The sequence below is a fragment of the Acipenser ruthenus genome, chromosome 7, assembly GCF_902713425.1.
Source record: "Acipenser ruthenus chromosome 7, fAciRut3.2 maternal haplotype, whole genome shotgun sequence".
Lineage (NCBI taxonomy): Eukaryota > Metazoa > Chordata > Actinopteri > Acipenseriformes > Acipenseridae > Acipenser > Acipenser ruthenus.
In genome coordinates this window covers 69,461,642-69,488,275 of record NC_081195.1, presented here as the reverse complement: position 1 = coordinate 69,488,275, position 26,634 = coordinate 69,461,642, and the positions used below count along the sequence as shown (strand labels likewise).

Here is a 26,634-nt window from a genome sequence, read left to right as displayed (position 1 = left end):
TGCCTGCGCTGTGTTTAATGATGGTGTGATTTCCGCGCTGTCTCAGGGCTTCGTATTGATATTGCAAGCTGCCCGCGCTGTGTTTAATGATGGCGTGATTTCCGCGCTGTCTCAGGGCTTCGTATTGATATTGCAAGCTGCCTGCGCTGTGTTTAATGATGGTGTGATTTCCACGCTGTCTCGGAGCTTCGTATTGATATTGCAAGCTGCCTGCGCTGTGTTTAATGATGGCGTGATTTCCACGGTGTCTCTGAGCTTCGTATTGATATTGCAAGCTGCCTGCGCTGTGTTTAATGATGGCGTGATTTCCACGCTGTCTCGGAGCTTCGTATTGATATTGCAAGCTGCCTGCGCTGTGTTTAATGATGGCGTGATTTCCACGCTGTCTCGGAGCTTCGTATTGATATTGCAAGCTGCCTGCGCTGTGTTTAATGATGGCGTGATTTCCACGCTGTCTCTGAGCTTCGTATTGATATTGCAAGCTGCCTGCGCTGTGCGGTGGGTATGCAGTCACTTGCCCTAGGGGGCTCTACAGCAGACAGCTGCAGGGGTTATTGTGCTAAACACTTAAGAGCGTTATGACAGCACCCCCAATCACCCATGCATGCAGTTCTGTGTGTGGGAGTGACCGCTGTATTCACAGGTGAATTTCCAGTGACTCTGATTTCTTTAATCGTCCTCAGACGATTTTGAGATGCTTTCTGTCGCTGCCTCGTTCCTGAGTCACACTGGCACTGCGTTCCATGGATTTACATTAATCAATCAATCAATCCATCAATCAACCCATAAGCGTGCTTTATACAATAGAGTAAATCTACACTGTCAACATCTCGGAAACCATGTGAGATACAGCTTCCTATTTGCAGGGTTATGCATTGTGTTGTGCGAGTATGGAAACCCTGAAATGAGCATTGAAGTAGATCCATGTGGAAGCTGCTCTAATGAACGGAATTACCTGTGAACTAACAAGGTGCTCTTTGCTGTCCTAATCCCCATTCGCATTAAACCTTAAGTGTAAAAGGAATTGCTCATGCACAGACATGAAGCTGTTTAACCTTCCCTGTGCTCTACAAGCCTCCTTTTAGCCACGCAGTGGATCGGATCATGCCATGTTCAGCTGCTGAAGTCTCTTCAGTTTGATAGAAGTGTCATTGTGGATAATCTATGAGCCTGAGTCGTGGTTGTGATGCTGAAGTCTCTGAATGCAGTTTCAGAAGGCGATGCTGTACCGTGAACAAATACCCTTGACCGTGTGATGTCCTCATAGTTAGTGAGAAAGGTGGCTATTTTAAACCGCAATAAATGGGTCAGCAGGTACCATGCTGCTTAGTGTTTATAACAGAGACTGGGAGGGAGGAGGCAGTGTGGTGTAGTGGAGAGAGCGGAGGGCCTGGGAGGGAGGCAGTGTGGTGTAGTGGAGAGAGCGGAGGGGCTGGGAGGGAGGCAGTGTGGTGTAGTGGAGAGAGCGGAGGGGCTGGGAGGGAGGCAGTGTGGTGTAGTGGTGAGAGCGGAGGGGCTGGGAGGGAGGCAGTGTGGTGTAGTGGAGAGAGCGGAGGGGCCGGGAGGGAGGCAGTGTGGTGTAGTGGAGAGAGCGGAGGGGCCGGGAGGGAGGCAGTGTGGTGTAGTGGTGAGAGCGGAGGGGCCGGGAGGGAGGCAGTGTGGTGTAGTGGTGAGAGCGGAGGGGCCGGGAGGGAGGCAGTGTGGTGTAGTGGAGAGAGCGGAGGGCCTGGGAGGGAGGCAGTGTGGTGTAGTGGAGAGAGCGGAGGGCCTGGGAGGGAGGCAGTGTGGTGTAGTGGAGAGAGCGGAGGGGCCGGGAGGGAGGCAGTGTGGTGTAGTGGAGAGAGCGGAGGGGCCGGGAGGGAGGCAGTGTGGTGTAGTGGAGAGAGCGGATGGGCTGGGAGGGAGGCAGTGTGGTGTAGTGGTGAGAGCGGAGGGGCCGGGAGGGAGGCAGTGTGGTGTAGTGGAGAGAGCGGAGGGGCCGGGAGGGAGGCAGTGTGGTGTAGTGGAGAGAGCGGAGGGGCCGGGAGGGAGGCAGTGTGGTGTAGTGGTGAGAGCGGAGGGGCCGGGAGGGAGGCAGTGTGGTGTAGTGGAGAGAGCGGAGGGGCCGGGAGGGAGGCAGTGTGGTGTAGTGGAGAGAGCGGAGGGGCCGGGAGGGAGGCAGTGTGGTGTAGTGGTGAGAGCGGAGGGGCCGGGAGGGAGGCAGTGTGGTGTAGTGGTGAGAGCGGAGGGGCCGGGAGGGAGGCAGTGTGGTGTAGTGGAGAGAGCGGAGGGCCTGGGAGGGAGGCAGTGTGGTGTAGTGGAGAGAGCGGAGGGCCTGGGAGGGAGGCAGTGTGGTGTAGTGGAGAGAGCGGAGGGGCCGGGAGGGAGGCAGTGTGGTGTAGTGGAGAGAGCGGAGGGGCCGGGAGGGAGGCAGTGTGGTGTAGTGGAGAGAGCGGAGGGGCCGGGAGGGAGGCAGTGTGGTGTAGTGGAGAGAGCGGAGGGGCCGGGAGGGAGGCAGTGTGGTGTAGTGGTGAGAGCGGAGGGGCTGGGAGGGAGGCAGTGTGGTGTAGTGGAGAGAGCGAAGGGGCTGGGAGGGAGGCAGTGTGGTGTAGTGGTGAGAGTGGAGGGGCTGGGAGGGAGGCAGTGTGGTGTAGTGGTGAGAGCGGAGGGGCTGGGAGGGAGGCAGTGTGGTGTAGTGGTTATCAATAATATTTAGTTTCACAGACACTAAAGTACTAATTGTGGACTACCTTACCTGCGGTAAGATTAGGTCACCCAAGTCCTATTTGGTTTCTGCTGCATCCAGCAGGGAGTTCTTGAGAAGAGAAAGCTTCATGTCGGTGAATACATAAATAAATAAAAACACTACAGTCTCCAGTGGAGGTAACCTGCAGAGGAGTACCTCTCTCCTGACCTGCATTAGCACAGCCCTTACAACTGACTCCATTAGCTTTACAGATGAGTAACTGAAACAGGGATCAGAAGATATCAGTCTACCTGCCAACCCACGTGGCTCCATGTGGGCTATGGAGGCCCTGTCTCTATCAGTCTGTGAAACGATCGCACACACACACACACACACTCGCACACACACTGACTGACTCTCTCTCACACACACACACACACACACACACACACATACTGACTCACTCTCACACACACACACACACACACACACATACTGACTCACACACACACACTCGCACACACACTGACTGACTCTCTCACACACACACACACACACACATACTCACTCTCTCACACACACACTCACTCGCACACACACTGACTCACTCTCTCACACACACACTCACTCGCACACACACTGACTCACTCTCTCACACACACACACACACACACACACACATACTGACTCACTCTCACACACACTCACACTGACACACACACTGACTCTCTCACACACACACTCACTAACTCACTAACTCACTCACACACACACACACACACACTGACTCGCACACACTCACACACACATACTGACACACACACTCACTCACTCACTCTCACACACACTCACTCGCACACACACTGACTCACTCTCTCTCACACACACACACACACACACACATGCTGACTCACTCTCACACACACACACACTGACTCACTCTCACACACACACACACTGACTCACTCTCTCACACACACACACTGACTCACACACACTCACACTGACTCGCTCTCTCACACACACACTCTGACTCGCCCTCACACACACTGACTCACACACTGACTCTCTCACACACACTCACACTGACTCACTCTCTCACACACACACACACTGACTCTCTCTCTCTCTCTCTCTCTCACATGCACATTCTTCCACTTGCTCACACACAGTCAAGGTTAATCATATCCCTGCTCCTGGCTGTGTGTCCCTAGTGGAGAGGCTGTACAAAAAAATAACCCAGGCAGATGAGATGTTGGCACGAGCCGGGTTAAAACTAACCTTGAGACTGAGAGAGGTGGAGCGGGAGAGGGGCTGTGGGTTTAGTGCTGCTTCCTCTCCAGTTACGAATGTGCTAACAGCAGAACACGCTGCCAGCGTGTAAGTTTGTCAACACCTGACCTGCCATCTGTGTACAAGGAAGGAAGCGTGACTCGATATCATAGGAAAAGGATGCAGGAGCAGCTGTGATGAGAAGCTGGGTGTGATCACCAAGCAGGTGTGTGTGTGTGTGTGTGTGTGTGTGTGAGAGAGAGAGAGAGGAAGTGAAGATATATCTGCAGCAGGTCTCCTCTGAGCAGAGTGCATGCTTGCATCAGAGACCCCGTCTCCACGCTGGGGTGTGTGTGTGTGAGAGAGAGAGTGAAGATATATCTGCAGCAGGGCTCCTCTGAGCAGAGTGCATGCTCGCATCAGAGACCCCGTCTCCACGCTGGGGTGTGTGTGTGTGTGAGAGGGAGGGAGTGAAGATATATCTGCAGCAGTGCTCCTCTGAGCAGAGTGCATGCTAGCATCAGAGACCCCGTCTCCACGCTGGGGTGTGTGTGAGAGCGAGAGGGAGTGAAGATATATCTGCAGCAGGGCTCCTCTGAGCAGAGTGCATGCTCGCATCAGAGACCCCGTCTCCACGCTGGGGTGTGTGTGTGTGAGAGAGGGAGTGAAGATATATCTGCAGCAGGGCTCCTCTGAGCAGAGTGCATGCTCGCATCAGAGACCCCGTCTCCACGCTGGGGTGTGTGTGTGAGAGAGGGAGTGAAGATATATCTTCCATTGAATACTTTCTTTAACTAAAATCAAGTAGTAATAATAATAAAAAAAAAAAAAAAAAAAAAAATAATAATAATAATAATAATAATAATAATAATAATAACCACAAATATTTTGAAAGTCGTTCTTCATAAAACAGGTCTTTTCTTTACAGTAGAAAGTTTGAGCTGTGCAGTAGAGGGTTGTCGTGTTTTGTCTCCGACGGTGTAATGCAGGCAGTAGTGCAGATCACTGTACCTCAACATGAATTCTTACATGTCAGGTATTGTAGAGGGAGGGAGGGAGCGGGGGGTCTCGCGTGCATCGGCGAGGGAGCGAGGCTGAGCTGCCTTGCTGTGCACACCTGGGACTGTCTGCAGATCTGAACTGTGCCTCGGGGGCGTCCTGTCCAGAGCAACCCCAGCGGAATCGGAATCTTAAGAGGAAAATAAATAAGGAATAAAATCAATTTTAATAAGCACGGTTCCCAGTCTCCAGGGCGAGAGAGAGAGACGGGCTCCGTTTTTAACTAGACTCTGACTGTCTGGCCATGAAACACATCTGCTTGTTTGTTTATTTGTTTCAAAGCGTGTCTCCAGGCCATCTTGTCTTTCTCGGAGATGCAGAATCTTGTTTCTGGGTAAATAGAAACAAGCCAACAAACGTGACGGTCCCACGGCAGTCCTCTGAACTGCATCCTTCTTGTTTTTGCTATACTTACTGTACATCAAACATCATCTGCCTGTTACAAGTAAATAGAAAAGCAGCATATTATTTCAGTGTTTTAGTAGGTATTGCATTCAGCTGCTCTGCAGGACGAGTATCTGCAGCTGGGCTGTCGACAGCTTTCCTCTCCACCCACATCGCGGATCTCTGCCCCCCGCCGGGGCCCTGCTAGTGCTGCAGGTGCTGGCCCCGGGTGAAGGGCAGCTCCACAGCTCGCTGGTTAGTGAGGGAATTACGCAGGGACTCGCTCTCCAGACAGCTGCAGCTCGGTGTCAGGGGCAGGAGCAGAGAGCCCGGGGGTGAGGGACAGGGCAGGAGCGGAGAGCCCGGGGGTGAGGGACAGGGCAGGAGCGGAGAGCCCAGGGGTGAGAGACAGGGCAGGAGCGGAGAGCCCGGGGGTGAGGGACAGGGCAGGAGCGGAGAGCCCGGGGGTGAGGGAGGGGATGGATAGCAGCAGCTGTACTGTGTTATGTGTGAATACCTGCAGTCGATCCTGTCTGTCTGTCTGTCTGTCTGTCTCAGGATAGCAGTGTCTTCTCGTCAGCACTTTGAGTCGGCAAGAAGCTCAGCTTTGTAATAAAAAGAACACTTCCAGCAAAGTAAGAAACACTTTGAAACTCACCGAGAAACGTTTCGACGAAGTCTTCAGTGTACTGGAGTGTTGTGAAATCCTGCGGTTTTGATTGGCTGAGAGTGGCTTGATGGTTTCTAATCTGTTAGATAATATTGTTTCATACTCCTGGCTATCGGAGAGTGTTGGAGCAGAGATTCTGAGAGTGAGTAAGTGGATAGTCGCTCTGTTACATCAGTAACAGTGTTTGCTTCCAGTCTTCTGTCCCTCTCCCCCTCTTTATCTTAATAATCCTGTCTGTCCTCCCTCGTTCTGCATCCCTGCCAGCACTCCTGGGATCTCAAAGCTGGCTTGTCAGGTCAGTGCAGGAAGATGCAAGGCTGGTGTTGGGCTGCTAATTGGATGATGCATGGCCTGGCTCGGAGCTCATGAGCACTACCTGGCAGTATCCGTGTCGGGATTATCTGGGAGTTGGGAATCCCAACCGGCTCTCGCCCCGCCTGTCTCGGCATGGTCAACATTTCTAACAATTGGAAGAATTGGAGTCTGAGAATATTGCACTGGGGTGCAGTTCTCCTCATGATGGGTCCGCTGAGGTGTGTCCATGGCAACGAAGGTCCTGCAGAGGTGTGTCCATGCAAACGAACGTTCCAGGGGTGTGTGTCTATGCAAATTAGGAGGCTGCTAATCATGTTTCCAACGTGGCTATCGTTCAAGTGTGGGTACTAGCAATGCTTTTCTGTGTTTTAAAGAAGCTAGTCCCCTGTGTGTCGTTCTGGAGGGCTATGAGGGTTAACCCCTCTGGTGCTTGGAGACGCTGTGTGGACCCTCATACACTGGAGAAACCGAGCGATTACAGACGGCTATTCATTCTCCTAATTGGAGTGTGAGAGCTGCCACAGCAAAGCTCTCCCCCGGGCAGCTTCCTCTGTGCTTTATTAGTAATCCCTTGTAAGCAAACTCTCCTCTATCTCCCTCTCACACTGTCTCCATCCCTCGCAGCTCCAGACTGACTGAAACACAACCTCGAGGTGGAGACGTTTAATACAGATCATTTATTAGAAGTCCCTACTACAGGATACACTGGGGGGAAAAAAACAAAAAAACAAATGAGGGCAGAATGTGCAAACGTCATCGTGGACGCTCTGGATAGCAGCTGGTTTACTGGAGTCAAAGCCCAGCCGTGTGCCAGGCCATTGTTCCTCAATACAGAAGTCCAGCAGCACAAGGCATGTGGGATACAGAACACAGGGGAGGTAGAGCACCCAGCATCATGCTACAGGTTATACACGCTGCTGTGCGCTGCTGAGTGAAAAAACACCGTGCACAGCTTAGCTTCAAGGGGGAAACAATTGGTTTTTGAAACGTGGCAAAAATAAGCAAACTCCCTGCAATGCTGATGGAAATGTTCAGTTGATTTTGTATGCATTTTTCTATATGAAGATAAACAAGCTGAGAGAAAGCAGCTGTGTGGATTGCATTCACAGCCATGCTTGATTAAACAATGTGCAGTAAGCTGTTATTATTGTTCTGTTTTCCAGCACAGGCTCCTGCTAGTCACAATCCTCTTCAGTAGCCATGGTATTCACATGTTGGTTTTAATTGCTGATGGCTTGCTGAATAACTGTCCCCTGTGCAGGGCAGCCTGGTCCCTGCGGTCCTGCATCGGGCTGAGGGAGGGAGGGAGGGAGGGAGAGAGGGAGGGAGTGGGCTGTGTGATTAAGCACCTTGGCCTGGAATGTACTGTATTGTCCTGGGAGCTTTTCCCCCACAGCGTGGCCAGTCTCGTCTGCACTTACCCGCCTTTCACCCACGCTGCGGGGGGCTTCGGCACAAAGAGATGCCAGCTCAGAGCTCCACTCGGCAGCCACTGCCTCAGAAATGCTGTGCTGGTCCTGCAGCTTGTTAAAGTGCAGCCCTGCGGAGCAGAAAGTGGCCACTTCAGAGCCTATTATTATTATTATTATTATTATTATTATTATTATTATTATTATTATTATTATTATTCTATCTGGTGACATTCTCAGGACGGCTGAGAATAAGAGTCTGTTCATGTCTTATCTGCATTTTCAGAACATCGAACCTCTTAGACATGTCATGTCATATTGCTGTATTTGTGTGTTCTGTCATTTCTTTATTGTTGATATTTTCTTAGATGGTTACCAGCTGATGTCATTTTTTTCTACCACTTCTAAAAGCTGCATTTTTAAAGCGAGGTGGTTTTAGAAATCAGAGCTCCTTAGAGTGTGCAGCTAATGCTGGAATAGTTAGAGAGCATGGAAAATAATCTTGTAAGCAGGTACAATAAAGAGGGGGTCCTACTGACAGTGTGTGTCTGTGTTTCTCAGTGTGTGTGTCTGTCTCTGTGTTTGTGTGTCTCTGTGTGTGTGGTACAGTTGCCGACAGGGGAGGGGCTCCCACTCAGACAGGGCTGTGACTGGGGCTGGTCTCTGTCTCTGTGGCTTCTCCTTGGCCAGCTTCTCCAGTATTACTGGATCAATAGCTTTGTCTTCACTTTGCTGAAAACACAGCACAATTCATTTGAGGTTACACTTCAAAGACACTGCGGCGGAGTATGGGAATAGTTTTAACCCAACGATATGACATTGAAACTCCTCCTTTATGTGTTGCTTTCACTTCAGAGTAACGTCTGGAACAAGGAAAACACATATGAAGGACAGTTCGTTTCAAATCACATTTTAAATGGCAATGAGTCCCTGCTTTTTGGTGTGCAGTAATCCTGCTTGGTTCAGGATTCCTCCATCATGCTTGAACTGCACCGCTGCTGCTGTTTTCAAGAGTATCTCAGGGTATGCAGCTTGTGATCCAGAGTAGGGTGTGTGTGTGTGTGTGTGTGCTGGAGAGAGCTCAGTGTTCTAGGCTAGGCTGTGTTGTGTGTGTGTGTGTGTGCTGGAGAGAGCTCAGTGTTCTAGGCTAGGCTGTGTTGTGTGTGTGTGTGTGTGTGTGTGTGTGTGTGTGTGCTGGAGAGAGCTCAGTGTTCTAGGCTAGGCTGTGTTGTGTGTGTGTGCTGGAGAGAGCTCAGTGTTCTAGGCTAGGCTGTGTTGTGTGTGTGTGTGTGTGCTGGAGAGAGCTCAGTGTTCTAGGCTAGGCTGTGTTGTGTGTGTGTGTGTGTGTGTGTGTGTGCTGGAGAGCTCAGTGTTCTAGGCTAGGCTGTGTTGTGTGTGTGTGTGCTGGAGAGAGCTCAGTGTTCTAGGCTAGGCTGTGTTGTGTGTGTGTGTGTGTGTGTGTGTGCTGGAGAGAGCTCAGTGTTCTAGGCTAGGCTGTGTTGTGTGTGTGTGTGTGTGTGCTGGAGAGAGCTCAGTGTTCTAGGCTAGGCTGTGTTGTGTGTGTGTGTGTGTGTGTGTGCTGGAGAGAGCTCAGTGTTCCAGGCTAGGCTGTGTTGTGTGTGTGTGTGTGTGTGTGTGCTGGAGAGAGCTCAGTGTTCCAGGCTAGGCTGTGTTGTGTGTGTGTGTGTGTGTGTGTGCTGGAGAGAGCTCAGTGTTCCAGGCTAGGCTGTGTTGTGTGTGTGTGTGTGTGTGCTGGAGAGAGCTCAGTGTTCTAGGCTAGGCTGTGTTGTGTGTGTGTGTGTGTGTGTGTGTGTGCTGGAGAGAGCTCAGTGTTCTAGGCTAGGCTGTGTTGTGTGTGTGTGTGTGTGTGTGTGTGTGTGTGTGTGCTGGAGAGAGCTCAGTGTTCTAGGCTAGGCTGTGTTGTGTGTGTGTGTGTGCTGGAGAGAGCTGGAGAGAGCTCAGTGTTCCAGGCTAGGCTGTGTTGTGTGTGTTGTGTGTGTGTGTGTGTGCTGGAGAGAGCTCAGTGTTCTAGGCTAGGCTGTGTTGTGTGTGTGTGTGTGTGTGTGTGTGCTGGAGAGAGCTGGAGAGAGCTCAGTGTTCTAGGCTAGGCTGTGTTGTGTGTGTGTGCTGGAGAGAGCTCAGTGTTCCAGGCTAGGCTGTGTTGTGTGTGTGTGTGTGTGTGTGTGTGCTGGAGAGAGCTGGAGAGAGCTCAGTGTTCTAGGCTAGGCTGTGTTGTGTGTGTGTGTGTGTGTGTGTGTGTGTGTGTGTGCTGGAGAGAGCTCAGTGTTCTAGGCTAGGCTGTGTTGTGTGTGTGTGTGTGCTGGAGAGAGCTGGAGAGAGCTCAGTGTTCTAGGCTAGGCTGTGTTGTGTGTGTGTGTGTGTGTGTGTGTGTGCTGGAGAGAGCTCAGTGTTCTAGGCTAGGCTGTGTTGTATGTACCACTGCGCTGCCTGGATTAAGTTGCAGAGGGCTGTGCTGCTGCTGTTCCTTCAGACTCTGGGGAGGAGGAGCAGAGCTGGAACACCTACTGAGTTGTTCATGTCTGTTTGGTGATGTTGTTTGATGTGTTTTCCATTATTCAGGTTAATATATTATTGGAATGACCAGGTTCTAGGAATTCAAAACCAGCATACACAGTGCCACCAGGAAACACAACAGCAGGGCTCTCTGGTCTCCCAGTCTGTCAGATACAAACCCCTGGGTTTGTGAGCAATGTTTCCCTTTGTCTTGGTTATTAATGGATCAGGTTCATTTGTATTGAGCATTTGGCTCAATACTGTACAGCATTAGGAGCCAGACCATTACAAAACAATCTGTAAAATGTAGTTTATGGGGTGTGCGTGAGTGTGTAGTAACATGGTTATAACTTGTAGATTATGTTTTTTTGCTGCTGTTGGATGAAGTGTTGACGTGCCTCTCTGCTTCTCTGCCCTCCATTCTCAGATCTCCAGCCTCGTGGTCCTGCAGCTGCTGGCTCTGGTCGGACATGATGACCAGCTGAACAGCCCAAAGTACAAGTGCGCCGTGTCCTTCGACTTCATCCGCGCCATCGCCAGGTAAACACCAGGGGGAGCTCCTGACTAGAGAACAGTGCCATCACCAGGTAAACACCAGGGGGATCCTGACTGGAGAACAGCGCCATCGCCAGGTAAACACCAGGGGGCTCCTGCCTGGAGAACAGCGCCATCACCAGGTAAACACCAGGGGGCTCCTGACTGGAGAACAGCACCATCGCCAGGTAAACACCAGGGGGCGCTCCTGACTGGAGAACAGCACCATCGCCAGGTAAACACCAGGGGGCCCCTGACTGGAGAACAGCACCATCGCTGGGTAAACACCAGGGGGCGCTCCTGCCTGGAGAGCAGCGCCATCGCCAGGTAAACACCAGGGGGCTCCTGACTGGAGAACAGTGCCATCACCAGGTAAACACCAGGGGGCGCTCCTGATTGGAGAACAGCGCCATCGCCAGGCAAACACCAGGGGGCTCCTGACTGGAGAACAGCACCATCGCCAGGTAAACACCAGGGGGCGCTCCTGACTAGAGAGCAGCGCCATCGCCAGGTAAACACCAGGGGGCTCCTGACTGGAGAACAGCGCCATCACCAGGTAAACACCAGGGGGTGCTCCTGACTGGAGAACAGCGCCATCACCAGGTAAGCACCAGGGGGTGCTCCTGACTGGAGAACAGCACCATCACCAGGTAAACACCAGGGGGCGCTCCTGACTGGAGAACAGCGCAATCGCCAGGTAAACACCAGGGGGCCCCTGACTGGAGAACAGCGCCATCACCAGGTAAACACCAGGGGGCTCCTGACTGGAGAACAGCGCCATCGCCAGGTAAACACCAGGGGGCTCCTGACTGGAGAACAGCACCATCGCCAGGTAAACACCAGGGGGCCCCTGACTGGAGAACAGCACCATCACCAGGTAAACACCAGGGGGCTCCTGACTGGAGAACAGCGCCATCGCCAGGTAAACACCAGGGGGCGCTCCTGACTGGAGAACAGCACCATCGCCAGGTAAACACCAGGGCGCTCCTGACTGGAGAACATTGTCAGGTAAACACCAGGGGGCGCTCCTGACTGGGAGAACTGCATCCGTTCTCAAATCAGAGCTCTGCTGGGGGTGACTAAACGAGCAGCTTGGTCCTCGCGCAGCATTGCTGTTCTGCCTTTATGAAATCAGAGTTCCTGGCTAGGAACCGGCCTGAAGAATTGCAAACATCTGCTGTCTGATGATGAGGAGCCGAGGCTTCTCCCTCACGCAGGAACGCTGCTGCAACCAGACACGCGTTTCTAATTTCTATTTTTTCTCTTTGTAAGAAGCGTTTGTACTTGGCAGGGAAAAGCAACAAAAAACAGAGAATATAAAAAAGCTGTGAAATGGCTGGAGATGCTGGCTTTTCCATTGATTCACTGCCAAGATGGAAATGATTGCCACAGAACAGCAGGCTACAGAAACAACACGCTCAAAATGTCCCTCTTTCTCAGCTCTGTAGGAAACAGTGATGTGGGGCTGGGGACAGTGGAGGGGTCAGACGTGAGCTGAGGGACTGGGCGGGCGGCAGTGTGGTGTAGTGGTGAGAGCGGAGGGGCTGGGAGGGAGGCAGTGTGGTGTAGTGGTGAGAGCGGAGGGGCTGGGAGGGAGGCAGTGTGGTGTAGTGGAGAGAGCGGAGGGGCTGGGAGGGAGGCAGTGTGGTGTAGTGGAGAGAGCGGAGGGGCTGGGGGGGAGGCAGTGTGGTGTAGTGGAGAGAGCGGAGGGACTGGGCGGGCGGCAGTGTGGTGTAGTGGTGAGAGCGGAGGGGCTGGGAGGGAGGCAGTGTGGTGTAGTGGAGAGAGCGGAGGGGCTGGGAGGGAGGCAGTGTGGTGTAGTGGTGAGAGCGGAGGGGCTGGGAGGGAGGCAGTGTGGTGTAGTGGAGAGAGCGGAGGGGCTGGGAGGGAGGCAGTGTGGTGTAGTGGTGAGAGCGGAGGGGCTGGGAGGGAGGCAGTGTGGTGTAGTGGTGAGAGCGGAGGGGCTGGGAGGGAGGCAGTGTGGTGTAGTGGTGAGAGCGGAGGGGCTGGGAGGGAGGCAGTGTGGTGTAGTGGTGAGAGCGGAGGGGCTGGGAGGGAGGCAGTGTGGTGTAGTGGAGAGAGCGGAGGGGCTGGGAGGGAGGCAGTGTGGTGTAGTGGAGAGAGCGGAGGGGCTGGGAGGGAGGCAGTGTGGTGTAGTGGTGAGAGCGGAGGGGCTGGGAGGGAGGCAGTGTGGTGTAGTGGAGAGAGCGGAGGGGCTGGGAGGGAGGCAGTGTGGTGTAGTGGTGAGAGCGGAGGGGCTGGGAGGGAGGCAGTGTGGTGTAGTGGAGAGAGCGGAGGGGCTGGGAGGGAGGCAGTGTGGTGTAGTGGTGAGAGCGGAGGGGCTGGGAGGGAGGCAGTGTGGTGTAGTGGTGAGAGCGGAGGGGATGGGAGGGAGGCAGTGTGGTGTAGTGGTGAGAGCGGAGGGACTGGGAGGGAGGCAGTGTGGTGTAGTGGAGAGAGCGGAGGGGCTGGGAGGGAGGCAGTGTGGTGTAGTGGAGAGAGCGGAGGGGCTGGGAGGGAGGCAGTGTGGTGTAGTGGTGAGAGTGGAGGGGCTGGGAGGGAGGCAGTGTGGTGTAGTGGTGAGAGCGGAGGGGCTGGAAAATTGAGAATAAACCTAATTCGGCACATCATTGTAAACTCAAGATCTTATTAGACGTGATGCACATCTGCAGCAAGCCTGCCTCCCAAGCGCAGGAACAAGTATTAAACGGGTCCCAGAGTGTCTCCACCCTGCCCCTCTGCTCTCACCACTACACCACACTGCCTCCCTGTTATATGACTTTAAAACAATTACGTGTTTGCTGTAAAAACGTTTATATAATTGCGACATGCTTATCAAATCTACAAACACAAAGTTAGATGAACAAAACCTAAGAGGAGCAGCCAAACTGCACGGGTTACTAAAAATTAACGAGCCAAAGTCTTTCTTTGTCCTGCTTCAGACACAGGCTGCAGTGCTGAAGTCCATTCGAAAAAGAAAATGTACAGAACCCTTGGGGGCAGAAATATTTCAAAAACTCTCTCTCTCTCTCTCTCTCTCTCTCTCTCTCTCTCTCTCTCTCTCTCTCTCTCTCTCTCTCTCTCTCTCCTCTGTAACCCGTCTCTAGTATTGTGCTGAGTGCTGGGGCTGGGATAACCCGTCTCTAATATTGTGTGGAGTTCTGGGGCTGGGATAACCCGTCTCTAATATTGTGTGGAGTGCTGGGGCTGGGATAACCCGTCTCTAGTATTGTGCGGAGTGATGGGGCTGGGATAACCTGTCTCTAGTATTGTGTGTGTGTGTGTGTGTAGAGGCGTGCTGGGGCTGGGATAACCCGTCTCTAGTATTGTGCGGAGTGCTGGGGCTGGGATAACCCGTCTCTAGTATTGTGCGGAGTGCTGGGGCTGGGATAACCCGTCTCTAGTATTGCGTGGAGTGATGGGGCTGGGATAACCCGTCTCTAGTATTGTGTGTGTGTGTGTGTGTAGAGGCGTGCTGGGGCTGGGATAACCCGTCTCTAGTATTGTGTGGAGTGCTGGGGCTGGGATAACCCGTCTCTAGTATTGTGCGGAGTGCTGGGGCTGGGATAACCCGTCTCTAGTATTGTGCATAGTGCTGGGGCTGGGATAACCCGTCTCTAGTATTGTGTGGAGTTCTGGGGCTGGGATAACCCGTCTCTAGTATTGTGCGGAGTGCTGGGGCTGGGATAACCCGTCTCTAGTATTGTGCATAGTGCTGGGGCTGGGATAACCCGTCTCTAGTATTGTCTGTAGAGGCATGCTGGGGCTGACAGGCTGGATGTCTCCATTGGAGACAGGTTTCAATGCACGTTTTCAAGAGTCTTGGTATCAATGTGCTAACTGCGGCAGTTTGGTCAGCAGCTGACGATAGCCTTTGTTTATCCTAACATGTTCTTTTAGTTGATTAATCGGAGCTTGTTAACCATCGTTTATTCACACATCTTACCAGGCTTGTATGAGAGGAAATTGTAAAATGAGCTCAAAGACGTCTGTTCTAGTAAATGCACTCGCTGTGTTTAAGCTGATTTAGGGGGTTTTAATGAAAGCGCTGCCTCTCTTGTCAAACAGTCAGTGGTACAGTAATAATTCTGCATTCTGTGCCGTCTCAATGCATCCTACGCAATTCATAAGACTTGTGAAATAACAGCAAGCTCTGCAGCTCTGAGATTAATGCAAGTCAGCAGGCTCTCTTCTTGATGGGCCATGTTTCATACTGACAGCATTCTTGGTATTTAGCTTGCGAACGATACATTACACTCATCTGTCAAGGAATTTAGTGTAATTGCTTGAAACAATCCAGCATTGTCAGGATGCAATACAAAACCCCTTTGGCTTAGGGATTGGTCAGCCTGGGATTGAGATGCAAGCCTTGGACTTCTGTAGCAGCTTGTCGAAGTCCCAGAGTCCCTGCGTGTTTCTCTAGCAGCCTGTCGGAGTCCCGGAGTCCCTGCGTGTTTCTCTAGCAGCCTGTCGGAGTCCCGGAGTCCCTGCGTGTTTCTCTAGCAGCCTGTCGGAGTCCCGGAGTCCCTGCGTGTTTCTCTAGCAGCCTGTCGGAGTCCCGGAGTCCCTGCGTGTTTCTCTAGCAGCCTGTCGGAGTCCCAGAGTCCCTGCGTGTTTCTCTAGCAGCCTGTCGGAGTCCCGGAGTCCCTGCGTGTTTCTCTAGCAGCCTGTCGGAGTCCCGGAGTCCCTGCGTGTTTCTCTAGCAGCCTGTCGGAGTCCCGGAGTCCCTGCGTGTTTCTCTAGCAGCCTGTCGGAGTCCCAGAGTCCCTGCGTGTTTCTCTAGCAGCCTGTCGGAGTCCCAGAGTCCCTGCGTGTTTCTCTAGCAGCCTGTCGGAGTCCCGGAGTCCCTGCGTGTTTCTCTAGCAGCCTGTCGGAGTCCCTGCGTGTTTCTCTAGCAGCCTGTCGGAGTCCCGGAGTCCCTGCGTGTTTCTCTAGCAGCCTGTCGGAGTCCCTGCGTGTTTCTCTAGCAGCCTGTCGGAGTCCCTGCGTGTTGATGTTCGATTGTTTAATCCCTTCCTGGTGGGGATGCTCACAGATAGACTAACAGGCTGGAGGAGGAACATCACACCCCTTCATGCAGTGCAGTACAGCCGTGTGTCCTCCCATGCAAACACCAACCTGAGTACACTATCCTGCCAGATACTCTTGCCTGCAGTTGTGTGTTGATGTTGTGTGATTCTGAACCCTGCCAGTAAGCTGACGAGTCTGGTTTCTTTGTGAGGTGGTTAAGACGCTCACTTTGAGAGTGTATGGTCACTGGCTCACACCCAGCCTCTGCCCTGTACATTGGAGACCTGGAGGCTCATGAATGGCCTGCAGTTCATTGCTTAGGTTAAGAGGGGGAGAGTGTAAGGGGCGGTGCCTGTATGCATCTAAGTGTTTTGTGTTTGGTAGCCGAGCCCTGTGCTCTGGTGTCCCTCGTCGATTCTCTTGAGTCAGGGCCTCGATGCAGACAGGATGTGCTGCTGGGAGGTGCAGCAGCTGTGAGAGAGGTGAAGGAACAGAAGGGCTGGCAGAGAATGTTACACACACACGCACACACACTATCACACACACACACACACAGACCTACTAACACGCACACACACTATCACTCGCACACAATCGCATGCATGCACGCGCACACACACACACTATCACACGCACACACATCTACTAACGCACACACACTCACACACGCTCTTACACACACACTATCGCATGCACTCACACACACGCACTATCATGCATGCACACACACACACACACCTACTAACACACACCTACTAACACGCACACACATTCACACACACGCTCTTACACACACACTATCGCACGCACGCACGCACACACACGCACTATCATGCATGCACACACACTATCGCATGCACACATACACTATCACACACACACTATCGCATGCACACAGATTCACAGTGCTCGGGTAACACTGGTTTAAGGGGAACTAAAAAAAAAAACACATTCTTATTTCTTCCACAACGGACATTAAGTTTTCTAAAAATTAAGGAATAGAGTGATATCTATTTTTAAAAAAAAAATTGAGCAGAGATGCGTCCTGTTACTTTCTCTCTCTGGCAGAAATGTTCCTGTTACCTGTCTAGATGAACATGGTGTGTGTTTGCTGTTCCAGTGCCTGATTGCTTCCCTGCTTCAACCAGCATTGGATCTGCCTAGCACCGGGAGCGCACGAGTTCATGAATCCTTTTCTTTTCTTTCAGGACAGTCAACTTTGAAATTGTGAAGTACCTGTACGACTTCCTGTGAGTTTCGCTGTGAGAAGCGGTGCTCTGGAGACAAAACGCTGGAACAGAGCTGCACTTGGAGCGAGAGATCAGAGGAGAAGGGAGAGGGAGAGCAGATGTGACCCAGCATGCCTCTCTGAGCTCTGATTGGTCAGCGAGGAGCCGCAGCGTGGGGTGTATCGCGCAGTGGATTGCTCATAGCCTGGAGACTCGGACAGCTGTCCAGGATGACGTTTTTTCTCTCTCTCTCTCTCTCTATGAATTGATGCTCCTCCATCTCTCTCACGCCCACAGAGGAGCGCACAGCTGTAATGTTTTCTGCACCTGCTAATAAAGTTACTGTAAAACACTGAAAGAAAACGCCTGTTCTCCAGTTGCTTGTGAATATGCCCGTTTTGAACACACACCAGCCTGCCGTACGCACTGCATTCCTGTTAGGGCATGCATGCCAATGCTGTGGCGCGCCGCAGAGACTTCCCACTACGTGCTGCACTGACGCTGGCTCCACCGCTATTCATACAAGGCATTCAAACCGCGGGAGTTCTTGGGAAACAAAATCGCTTGTCAGGACGTGATGTTTCTCAATTCAGTTCCACTACCAGTTTAAATGTAGCGCTTCACTGCCACACTGTTTTAACTCCTTGATATCACGCCAGTGATACAGACTCTGAGATGCAGCCCCACCTTTATACCTGGGCCCATCACTTGTGGTGTTCAGTAAAAATCAACTGTTTTATCCTGTTGTAATCTCTGGGCACATCAATGACACAGATCTTTCAAAATATCCACTTACATTAGATCCCTGAGAATTCTTATCAAATCTCTATTAGGAAATCATTTTTCTTTCATTTCCTTTCTGCTGTTCGGTAGTGTAACGGCTCCCCTCCTAGCGGCTGATCAGTTAGTAAAAACGGTGACATCAGCATCAGACCCGTACTTGCCTCTTGACTATAGAGCTTCCTCTTCAGTTAAATGGTCAGTCGCTCATCTTTGAAGCGTATGGTTTGCTGTTCACGTCCAGCCCGTGCCTTTCCATTCAGTTTAATGGGCTGAGATGCCAAGTCATTACAGTAGGTTGCAGGGAAGCGTCCTGAGAATCTTCAGACTGAGCAGACTTGAGCTCTTGTGTTTTAATAGCAGAGGTGCTGTTCCACCGCACTGAGCAGACTTGAGCTCTTGTGTTTTAATAGCGGAGGTGCTGTTCCACCGCACTGAGCAGACTTGAGCTCTTGTGTTTTAATAGCGGAGGTGCTGTTCCACCGCACTGAGCAGACTTGAGCTCTTGTGTTTTAATAGCGGAGGTGCTGTTCCACCGCACTGAGCAGACTTGAGCTCTTGTGTTTTAATAGCGGAGGTGCTGTTCCACCGCACTGAGCAGACTTGAGCTCTTGTGTTTTAATAGCGGAGGTGCTGTTCCACCGCACTGAGCAGACTTGAGCTCTTGTGTTTTAATAGCGGAGGTGCTGTTCCACCGCACTGAGCAGACTTGGGCTCTTGTGTTTTAATAGCGGAGGTGCTGTTCCACCGCACTGAGCAGACTTGAGCTCTTGTGTTTTAATAGCGGAGGTGCTGTTCCACCGCACTGAGCAGACTTGGGCTCTTGTGTTTTAATAGCGGTGGTGCTGTTCCACCGCACTGAGCAGACTTGAGCTCTTGTGTTTTAATAGCGGAGGTGCTGTTCCACCGCACTGAGCAGACTTGAGCTCTTGTGTTTTAATAGCGGAGGTGCTGTTACAGGTGTAGAAGTGAAGCAGATTTGATGTTAAGGCCTGGCCTGTACCTGCCTAAGGTACACAAATAAACCCAAACTGGTTAACACTGGGATGAAATAAAAAAAAAATATTAAAAGAGCATGGAAAGGGTTAAACTAAACTGCAGCTTTAAATGCTTAGCGGATCCCGAACATAATTCTGTATTTTGTTTTCAGAATGTACAATAACCACCTCACTGCAGCAATTCCCCACACAGCTCAGGAACACTGATCCCACCGAACACCTCCGATCCCACGAGCGAGCCAGCTTCCTCTTCTACACCCTGGAACTCGAGAGCGATGTCAGCGAGCTACCGGCTTCACCAGCCCTGCAGAGCTGCTCAGGAACACCGAAGGTTCAGTGAGCGTCCTCCGATCCCACGAGCGAGCCAGCTTCCTCTTCTACACCCTGGAACTCGAGAGCGATGTCAGCGAGCTACCGGCTTCACCAGCCCTGCAGAGCTGCTCAGGAACACCGAAGGTTCAGTGAGCGTCCTCCGATCCCACGAGCGAGCCAGCTTCCTCTTCTACACCCTGGAACTCGAGAGCAATGTCAGTGAGATACCGGCTTCACCAGCCCTGCAGAGCAGCTCAGGAACACCGAAGGTTCAGTGAGCATCCTCCGATCCCACGAGCGAGCCAGCTTCCTCTTCGACACCCAGGAACTTGAGAGAGATGTCAGCGAGCTACCGGCCTCTCAGGTGTCCGCACGAGCTCACTGAGTGCCTGGCCGGTCAGGTCCGCTGTAATGTGATGAGGAGAAACAGTTTTGCCTCCCTAACCCATGGGAAGATCAGTCACTTTGCACAACCAGGCCGTGCCTTTACAAGGTGAGCCACTCGGGCACCCTGCTGTATACTTTTAGTCTGAGCAGTGCTATTTAACCTGGCAGAGGATCCAGTTATCCTGAAATGAACACATGAGGGCGCTAAAGAGTACCCAGTTGTGGTTAACCAAGGTTTTAGAATCCATTTCCTTACCTCTCATTAGCAGCAGTGAAGTGATGACAGGTACAGAACCACGTTTCCTCTGCTGAAGATCTTTCGGTTCGTTTGCTTGTATTTTATACTTCAGTGTTTCATGCGCAGGTATTTCAAACACAATGCTACTCTGTATAATAGATGGGAAGGGTATTGCTGTTTCCTGGTACTCGCATCACTTGTTGCAGATTGCTGGAGCTGAAACCCTTGATAGCTGGACAGAATTACAAAGGTCTGTGATGCATTTTCTTGTTATTGTAAAATAGCAAGAAAAAAGTCAATGCAACTAATCACAAGCAAGGGTCACTGAAGAACACAGAAGTGTGCCTGGTCAGGTTGTTACTCTATCTATCTATCTATCTATCTATCTAATAGACACACACAATACATCTCACAGCGCTGTACAAAGTTACAAACAAAACAAGAGAGCTCTCTATAAAACACTCCAGTTATAGACCAGCACATTTCCAGTTGGATTAAACCTTCACACAGTGTTTCAGATTGCATTTGGGACTGTATTCCCAGCTCTGACCTGGAGCGCAGTGTCTCTGAATGGCGTTTGAGGCCCCTGTGAGGATGCAGGTACAGTACAGATTGTGCTTTGTGTTGAGGGGTGCTCGGAGCTTGTGTTTGCTTTGGGTTGCAGCCCTTTCTGGTTCAGAAGATGCTATCACTGGGAGGGAGGGGAGACTGTAAGAGGGTAACAATGAGTGAGTGTGAGCCTGCGTGAGAGTGTGAGACGGAGAGAGCTGAGCTCTCTGGTGATGGGGGGGGGGGATATTTTGGTCGAGAAGCTGGGAAAAATAAATGATTTCCAGACTGGCAGCTGCTTTGGAGTTGTGTGTTAATTCAGAACACAAGGAGAAATAAAAAAGGGAGAGAAACAGAGAGTGAACTATCAAATGGAAAAGAGAGAAAGGAGGATGGAAAAGGGTAACTACGACACAAAGAGGAAAATATAAACACAGAGCTGCGAGCGCGAGACGAGGAGGAGAGGTGTGAGAAGTGACCAGGAAAGAACACAACAGAGCAGTCCGGGAAGAGAGGAGAAGGGGAAAAGAAGAAGGATAAACTAAGAAAAGAGGAGGGAGGGAGGTAAAGGGATGAGGAATTGGAGAGAATAAATGAGAGGGAGAGAGGATAGTCAAGAAGGGGATGATAGACAGAAAGGAGGAGGGGGTGGAAATAGAGAACAGCAGGAGAGAGGGGTGGAGGAACGACAGATTGACTGACTGACTGACTGAGGGAGGGAGGGCCGGCCCTCTTTGCCAGCACGTGTGGGGCGGGGTTTTGTATTTAAGAGGAGAGGAGGGGAGGACAGGCAGGCTCTGAACACAGAGCTAGACAGTGGACATCAGCAGCAAACAAGCAGAGTCAGTCTAAGAGCCCCTGCCTCAGTCCTGACGAATCCTCTCTCTCTCTCGCTCGCTCCTCACTGAGACTCTACTCTGCTGCCCCTCTCTGTCTCACCCGGTCTCTTCTCTGGAGAGTGCTTGCTGTGTTTTTGGGGATGGCTCTGAAGCCCGTGCTGGCTGCCCTGGTCTGTGCCCTGCTGGCCCAGGCGCTGGGAGGCAGGGCTGATTTGGGGGCGCCCGTGGGCTACTACCCTCGTTTTAACCCCTTCTTCTTCCTGTGCACCCACCACGGGGAGCTGGAGGGGGGTCTGGAAGAGGGGGAGGTGGTCATCTCGCTGCAGATTGCAGGAAACCCCTTGGCATACGTCCCGGGACAAGAGTACCAGGGTGAGTACCCTAAACACTGACACAGTGTGAGTGAGTGAGTGAGTATACAGGTCTGTACTGCGGGGGTGAAAAAAATGTTGTGGCTGAATTAACTTTGCTTTCAAGGTGTTATTCTTTACATTTTATAATGGGATTTATATTCCTAAAGCAACTGTACATAACTTCAAATGGAAATCAAAACCTGTCATTTAACATGTATAGTAAGTATAGTAACTGCTGGAGAGTATGTTAAAAGAATCTTTTTTTACTCTTCAATCTCAATTTTCTCCACACACCATGTATGCAATGTGTGTATCGATGTGTGTGCCTTAGTGCGAGTATAGTTAAGGTGTATATCACGCAGTTCAGCAGTGTGTGTGGGGGGGGGGGGGGGGTGCTTGTCATGCTCTGCTCAGGACACAGAGGATCTCGCTTGGTTTGGAGAGAAGGGGAGAGCCTCTGGAGCCCCGTCCCAGGATCTCGCTCCTCTCCTGTACAGAGAGTGTGAGACTGCATAGGAACGCATTGCAGGAGCAGTATTTAACAGAGAGCTGTGGAGAGTTTCAATACGCTGCAGTGAACATTATTACCTCTGGAAAGCTTGAGGATCTCATGCTGATAGTCCAGTCTGTCAGGCTCTCACACTGAGAGGAGCACACTCGTGCATACATGGCACTCCGAGTGTGTCTTTGATAGATATCTTTGTCTGGAGGCAGCAGTGTGGAGTAGTGGTTAGGGCTCTGGACTCTTGGCCGGAGGGTCGTGGGTTCAATCCCCAGTGGGGGACACTGCTGTTGTACCCTTGAGCAAGGTACTTTACCTAGATTGCTCCAGTAAAAACCCAACTGTATAAATGGGTAATTGTATGTAAAAATAATGTGATATCTGTATAATGTAAAATAATGTATAATGTGATACCTTGTAACAATTGTAAGTCGCCCTGGATAAGGGCGTCTGCTAAGAAATAAATAATAATAATAATAATATATACAAGGAGGGTTTGAGAGAGAGAGAGAGAGAGAGGTTTGTGATGTGGTTTCACTAGAGTTCACTGCTATTTTAATGCGAATGCCTTCCACACAAAGACTACCTGCCCAGCTCTGTGTGTGTAGAGGGGGTTAGTGCTTCAGTGCATGGTCCTGGAGAGATTACTGGGCAGCTGGTTTTCTGTTTTGCTCTGTTTATCAGTCTTATCTTCGGGTTTGTAGCAGGCAGATACTGTACTAGCAGCAGAAAAAAAAGCCTTTTTCCATTTCTCATCTGCATTAAAAGCCAATAGCCCTTAATGACTGTGTCTGAAATGAGTGTAATCCTGGGGCAGGCTCCTGGCAGATTACTGTCCCCGCTCTGTTGATAAAGTAACGGCCGGCAGGGAGGGAGGGATGAGGGGCTCGGCTGGCTTCAGCCTGTTTCCTAGCTGCATCGTTGTTACCGAAGTTCTGCTCCGACTGCCCTGGCGAGCATTTCATAGTTCTGGGAAGCCAGCATGATGTCAGTCTGTGGCTCATATCTCTGACAAGAGCTCCAGATATCCTGCGTTAGACCGAGCAGCAAATACAGAAACACATCCACTGCTTTGTCCACTGTCTTGTTCAGCAATGCTTTATTCACTGTCTTGTTCAGCAATGCTTTATTCACTGTCTTGTTCAGCAGTGCTTTATTCACTGTCTTGTTCAGCAATGCTTTGTCCACTGTCTTGTTCAGCAATGCTTTATTCACTGTCTTGTTCGGCAATGCTTTGTCCACTGTCTTGTTCAGCAATGCTTTGTCCACTGTCTTGTTCAGCAATGCTTTGTCCACTGTCTTGTTCAGCAGTGCTTTATTCACTGTCTTGTTCAGCAATGCTTTGTCCACTGTCTTGTTCAGCAGTGCTTTATTCACTGTCTTGTTCAGCAATGCTTTATTCACTGTCTTGTTCAGCAATGCTTTGTCCACTGTCTTGTTCAGCAATGCTTTATTCACTGTCTTGTTCAGCAATGCTTTGTCCACTGTCTTGTTCAGCAATGCTTTGTCCACTGTCTTGTTCAGTAGTGCTTTATTCACTGTCTTGTTCAGCAGTGCTTTGTCCACTGTCTTGTTCAGCAATGCTTTGTCCACTGTCTTGTTCAGCAATGCTTTATTCACTGTCTTGTTCAGCAATGCTTTGTCCACTGTCTTGTTCAGCAATGCTTTATTCACTGTCTTGTTCAGCAATGCTTTGTCCACTGTCTTGTTCAGCAGTGCTTTATTCACTGTCTTGTTCAGCAATGCTTTATTCACTGTCTTGTTCAGCAATGCTTTGTCCACTGTCTTGTTCAGCAATGCTTTATTCACTGTCTTGTTCAGCAATGCTTTGTTCACTGTCTTGTTCAGCAATGCTTTATTCGCTGTCTTGTTCAGCAATGCTTTATTCGCTGTCTTGTTCAGTAATGACATTGTCTGGAAGCAGTCTGGTTAGAATACTCAGTGACATTTCTTTTTAGAGTTTCAATATAAACCTGCTATTTTGTGGCATTTTGTTTTGGAACATACTGATATGTTGTACACTAGTCAGCATTGTTTGTGCTGGCTGTTCTCAATGGAGAGGTGGTGGACAGGATATTAGTACTGTAGAGGAGTGAGTCTGAACCACCTTCACTGGGGCTGAGAGGAACAGTAGACAGAGCAGGAACTGCTGTAGAGTGTGGAGGGGTCTCGGGTCCTGTGCGTGCGTGTGTGTGCGTGTGTACGTACGTATGTGTGTGTGGGCGTGCGTGGTGCATGTGTGTGTGTGCACGTACGTGTGTGTGCGCATGTCTGTGCACGTATGTATGTACATGTGTGCGCGTGCGTGTCTGTGCGCGTATGTATGTACGTGTGTGCGTGCGTGCGTGTGCGTGTGCGTGTGTGTGTGTGTGTGTGTGTACGTACGTACGTGTGTGTGTGTGCGCGCGTATGTACGTACGTACGTGTGTGTGTGTGTGTGTGCGCGCGTGTGTGTGTGTGTGTGTGTGTGTGTGTGTGTGTGTGTGTGTGTGTGTGTGTGTCTCATACACTAAGTGCACATGCCGGTGCTCAATGAACTGGTTATCAGTTTTGTTGAATAATATATTGAGTTATTCCTTTGATTAGTAGATTTTATTTTGGTATTTTTTTGGGGACGTTTTAAAGTTTTTAAAATAACCAACACCACAGAGGTCAGGATTGTCAATCCATTTTTTTGTTTGTTTTGTGTAATGTTCCATTTTCAAATCTTTTAACAGTAATAAACACAACAAAAATGAAAAGTTATGCAGACTACAAGACTGGAACAATTGTGTCCACATAAAAATGAGGAGAGGTCTTTTTCAAGTAATCTGGTTTATAAAAATGAGGAGAGGTCTTTTTCAAGTAATCCGGTTTATTAAAATGAGGAGAGGTCTTTTTCAAGTAATCCGGTTTATAAAAATATGGTTCATGCAAAAGTTTGTATGATTTGCTGAATTGCTGCAGCGCAGCGCTGTGTGATGAAGATGAAGGGAGAGAGCCGCCCTCCCCTTTTTTCAGGTGATGGTCTCCTAACCTGGCCTTCAAGACAATCTTGAATTGTCTTTGTGATTTTAAGGTGCTTTCCACTTTAGGGTGATCAGATAATTAAATTGATTTTATATCTGTAATATGAATGTGTTTTTGCTGTTTCTGTTTTTCTTGTTATTGGTTCAAATAAAGCATATTTTTAAAAAGTAATCTATCTGTCTCTATCTATCGTCCCTCTATCTTTTGAATTGACCTGCCTCTCTAATATCTCTCTATCCCTATTGATTTGCTATGTATCTCAATCTCTCCACCAACGACCCTGCACCCTGCTCTCCATCCCGTCCTCGTTGACTAATCTGTCTTGTAAATGTCTGCATCCCCGTGGCGGAGATTTTCAAAGCATTCCCATCTTCATTTCCATCCTTGCAGCACCTATGCAGTAATAAGACACAAGCCAGATTTTCAACAGCAATGGCAAGCAGCAATGCTTCTCGTACGAGTTAGAATTGTGTGTGAGTGTGTGTGTGTGTGTGTGTGTGTGTGTGTGTGTGTGTGTGTGTCTGTGTATTGTGCTGGGGGTGGGACGCTGTCTGTTTCTTGTATGGGTTATAGGTAGGTGTGTGTGTGTCTGTGTATTGTGCTGGGGGTGGGACGCTGTCTGTTTCTTGTATGGGTTATAGGTAGGTGTGTGTGTGTGTGTGTGTGTGTGTATTGTGCTGGGGGTGGGACGCTGTCTGTTTCTTGTATGGGTTATAGGTGTGTGTGTTTGTGTGTATTGTGCTGGGGGCGGGACGCTGTCTGTTTCTCGTATGAGTTATGGCTGCTGCGCCCCTCCATTACCGCTGGAGCAGTCCTGAGTGCTGTGATGGCTGGTTAGAGCTCGGCTCAGTGCATCTGAATGGCTGCAATTAGCTGCTGAATGCAGGGTCAGTGCCCGGCCGGTGGATGGACGGCTCTCATTGTGAGTGGCGACACTGTAATCTCCAGTCCGCTGTGTTAATGATAGGGTGAGACGCTGCCTTGTTCTCTGCTCTGCAGCGTGTGATCCCACACTGATCTCCCAGCCACTCACAAGGCAGCAGAGACTCTGGACAGTAAAGGGAATGGGTGTGCGAGACCCCATTGAGGGAGTGTGGGTCACTGCGTCATTTTTAAAGGGTTTCTCAAAGGATCTTTACCCCTGGTTCATTTGAGGAGTCTGTTGTTTGTCATTTGTTTCGTAACAATACCAGTTCATTTTCCTTCTCGTGAAAAGAGGGTGCAGATTTGGGCATGAAGACCTTGAGGAATCTTACCCGAGGGGTTTGCAAACCGCATTTAAACCCTCGCTCCCTCCTCGTCTCCTCCTTGTAGCTTTCACTAGAGTGGATGGAACAGGTTTGCTGTGTCGTTTCTTTCGTTTTGTTTTAGCAGGGTAGTGAAACGCAGCTCCTTTGCCTGTGTTGGTTTTTCATGTCTCAATAACCTGAAGACGACATACAGAATTAAACTGGTTTGCACGTCCGCTTCACATCAATTATCACCTATTGATGCAGCTCTGGAGTGCTTCAGGAGACACTCTTACTGTGTGTGGCTCCCTGAGCTGTGTCTTTGATTAATCCAAACCAGCACTGAGCTACACACTGCACTTATCAAATACAATCTA

General features: G+C 50.6%; 2 protein-coding genes across 2 annotated transcripts in view; both read left to right on the top strand.

Annotated features, from left to right (window-relative positions):
* orc5 (origin recognition complex, subunit 5) overlaps positions 1 to 17,430 on the top strand; it is a 61,799-nt gene extending 44,369 nt beyond the window's left edge. Inside the window, exons 14-15 of the mRNA XM_059027775.1 lie at positions 10,716 to 10,828; positions 17,041 to 17,430. Coding sequence (XP_058883758.1) covers positions 10,716 to 10,828; positions 17,041 to 17,086 — 159 coding nt within the window. The 3' untranslated portion in view covers positions 17,087 to 17,430. The remainder of the gene's footprint in view (positions 1 to 10,715; positions 10,829 to 17,040) is intronic.
* A 3,180-nt stretch (positions 17,431 to 20,610) lies between these two features.
* LOC117414836 (reelin-like) overlaps positions 20,611 to 26,634 on the top strand; it is a 146,873-nt gene continuing 140,849 nt past the window's right edge. The window contains exon 1 of the mRNA XM_059027774.1: positions 20,611 to 21,536. Coding sequence (XP_058883757.1) covers positions 21,305 to 21,536 — 232 coding nt within the window. The 5' untranslated portion in view covers positions 20,611 to 21,304. The remainder of the gene's footprint in view (positions 21,537 to 26,634) is intronic.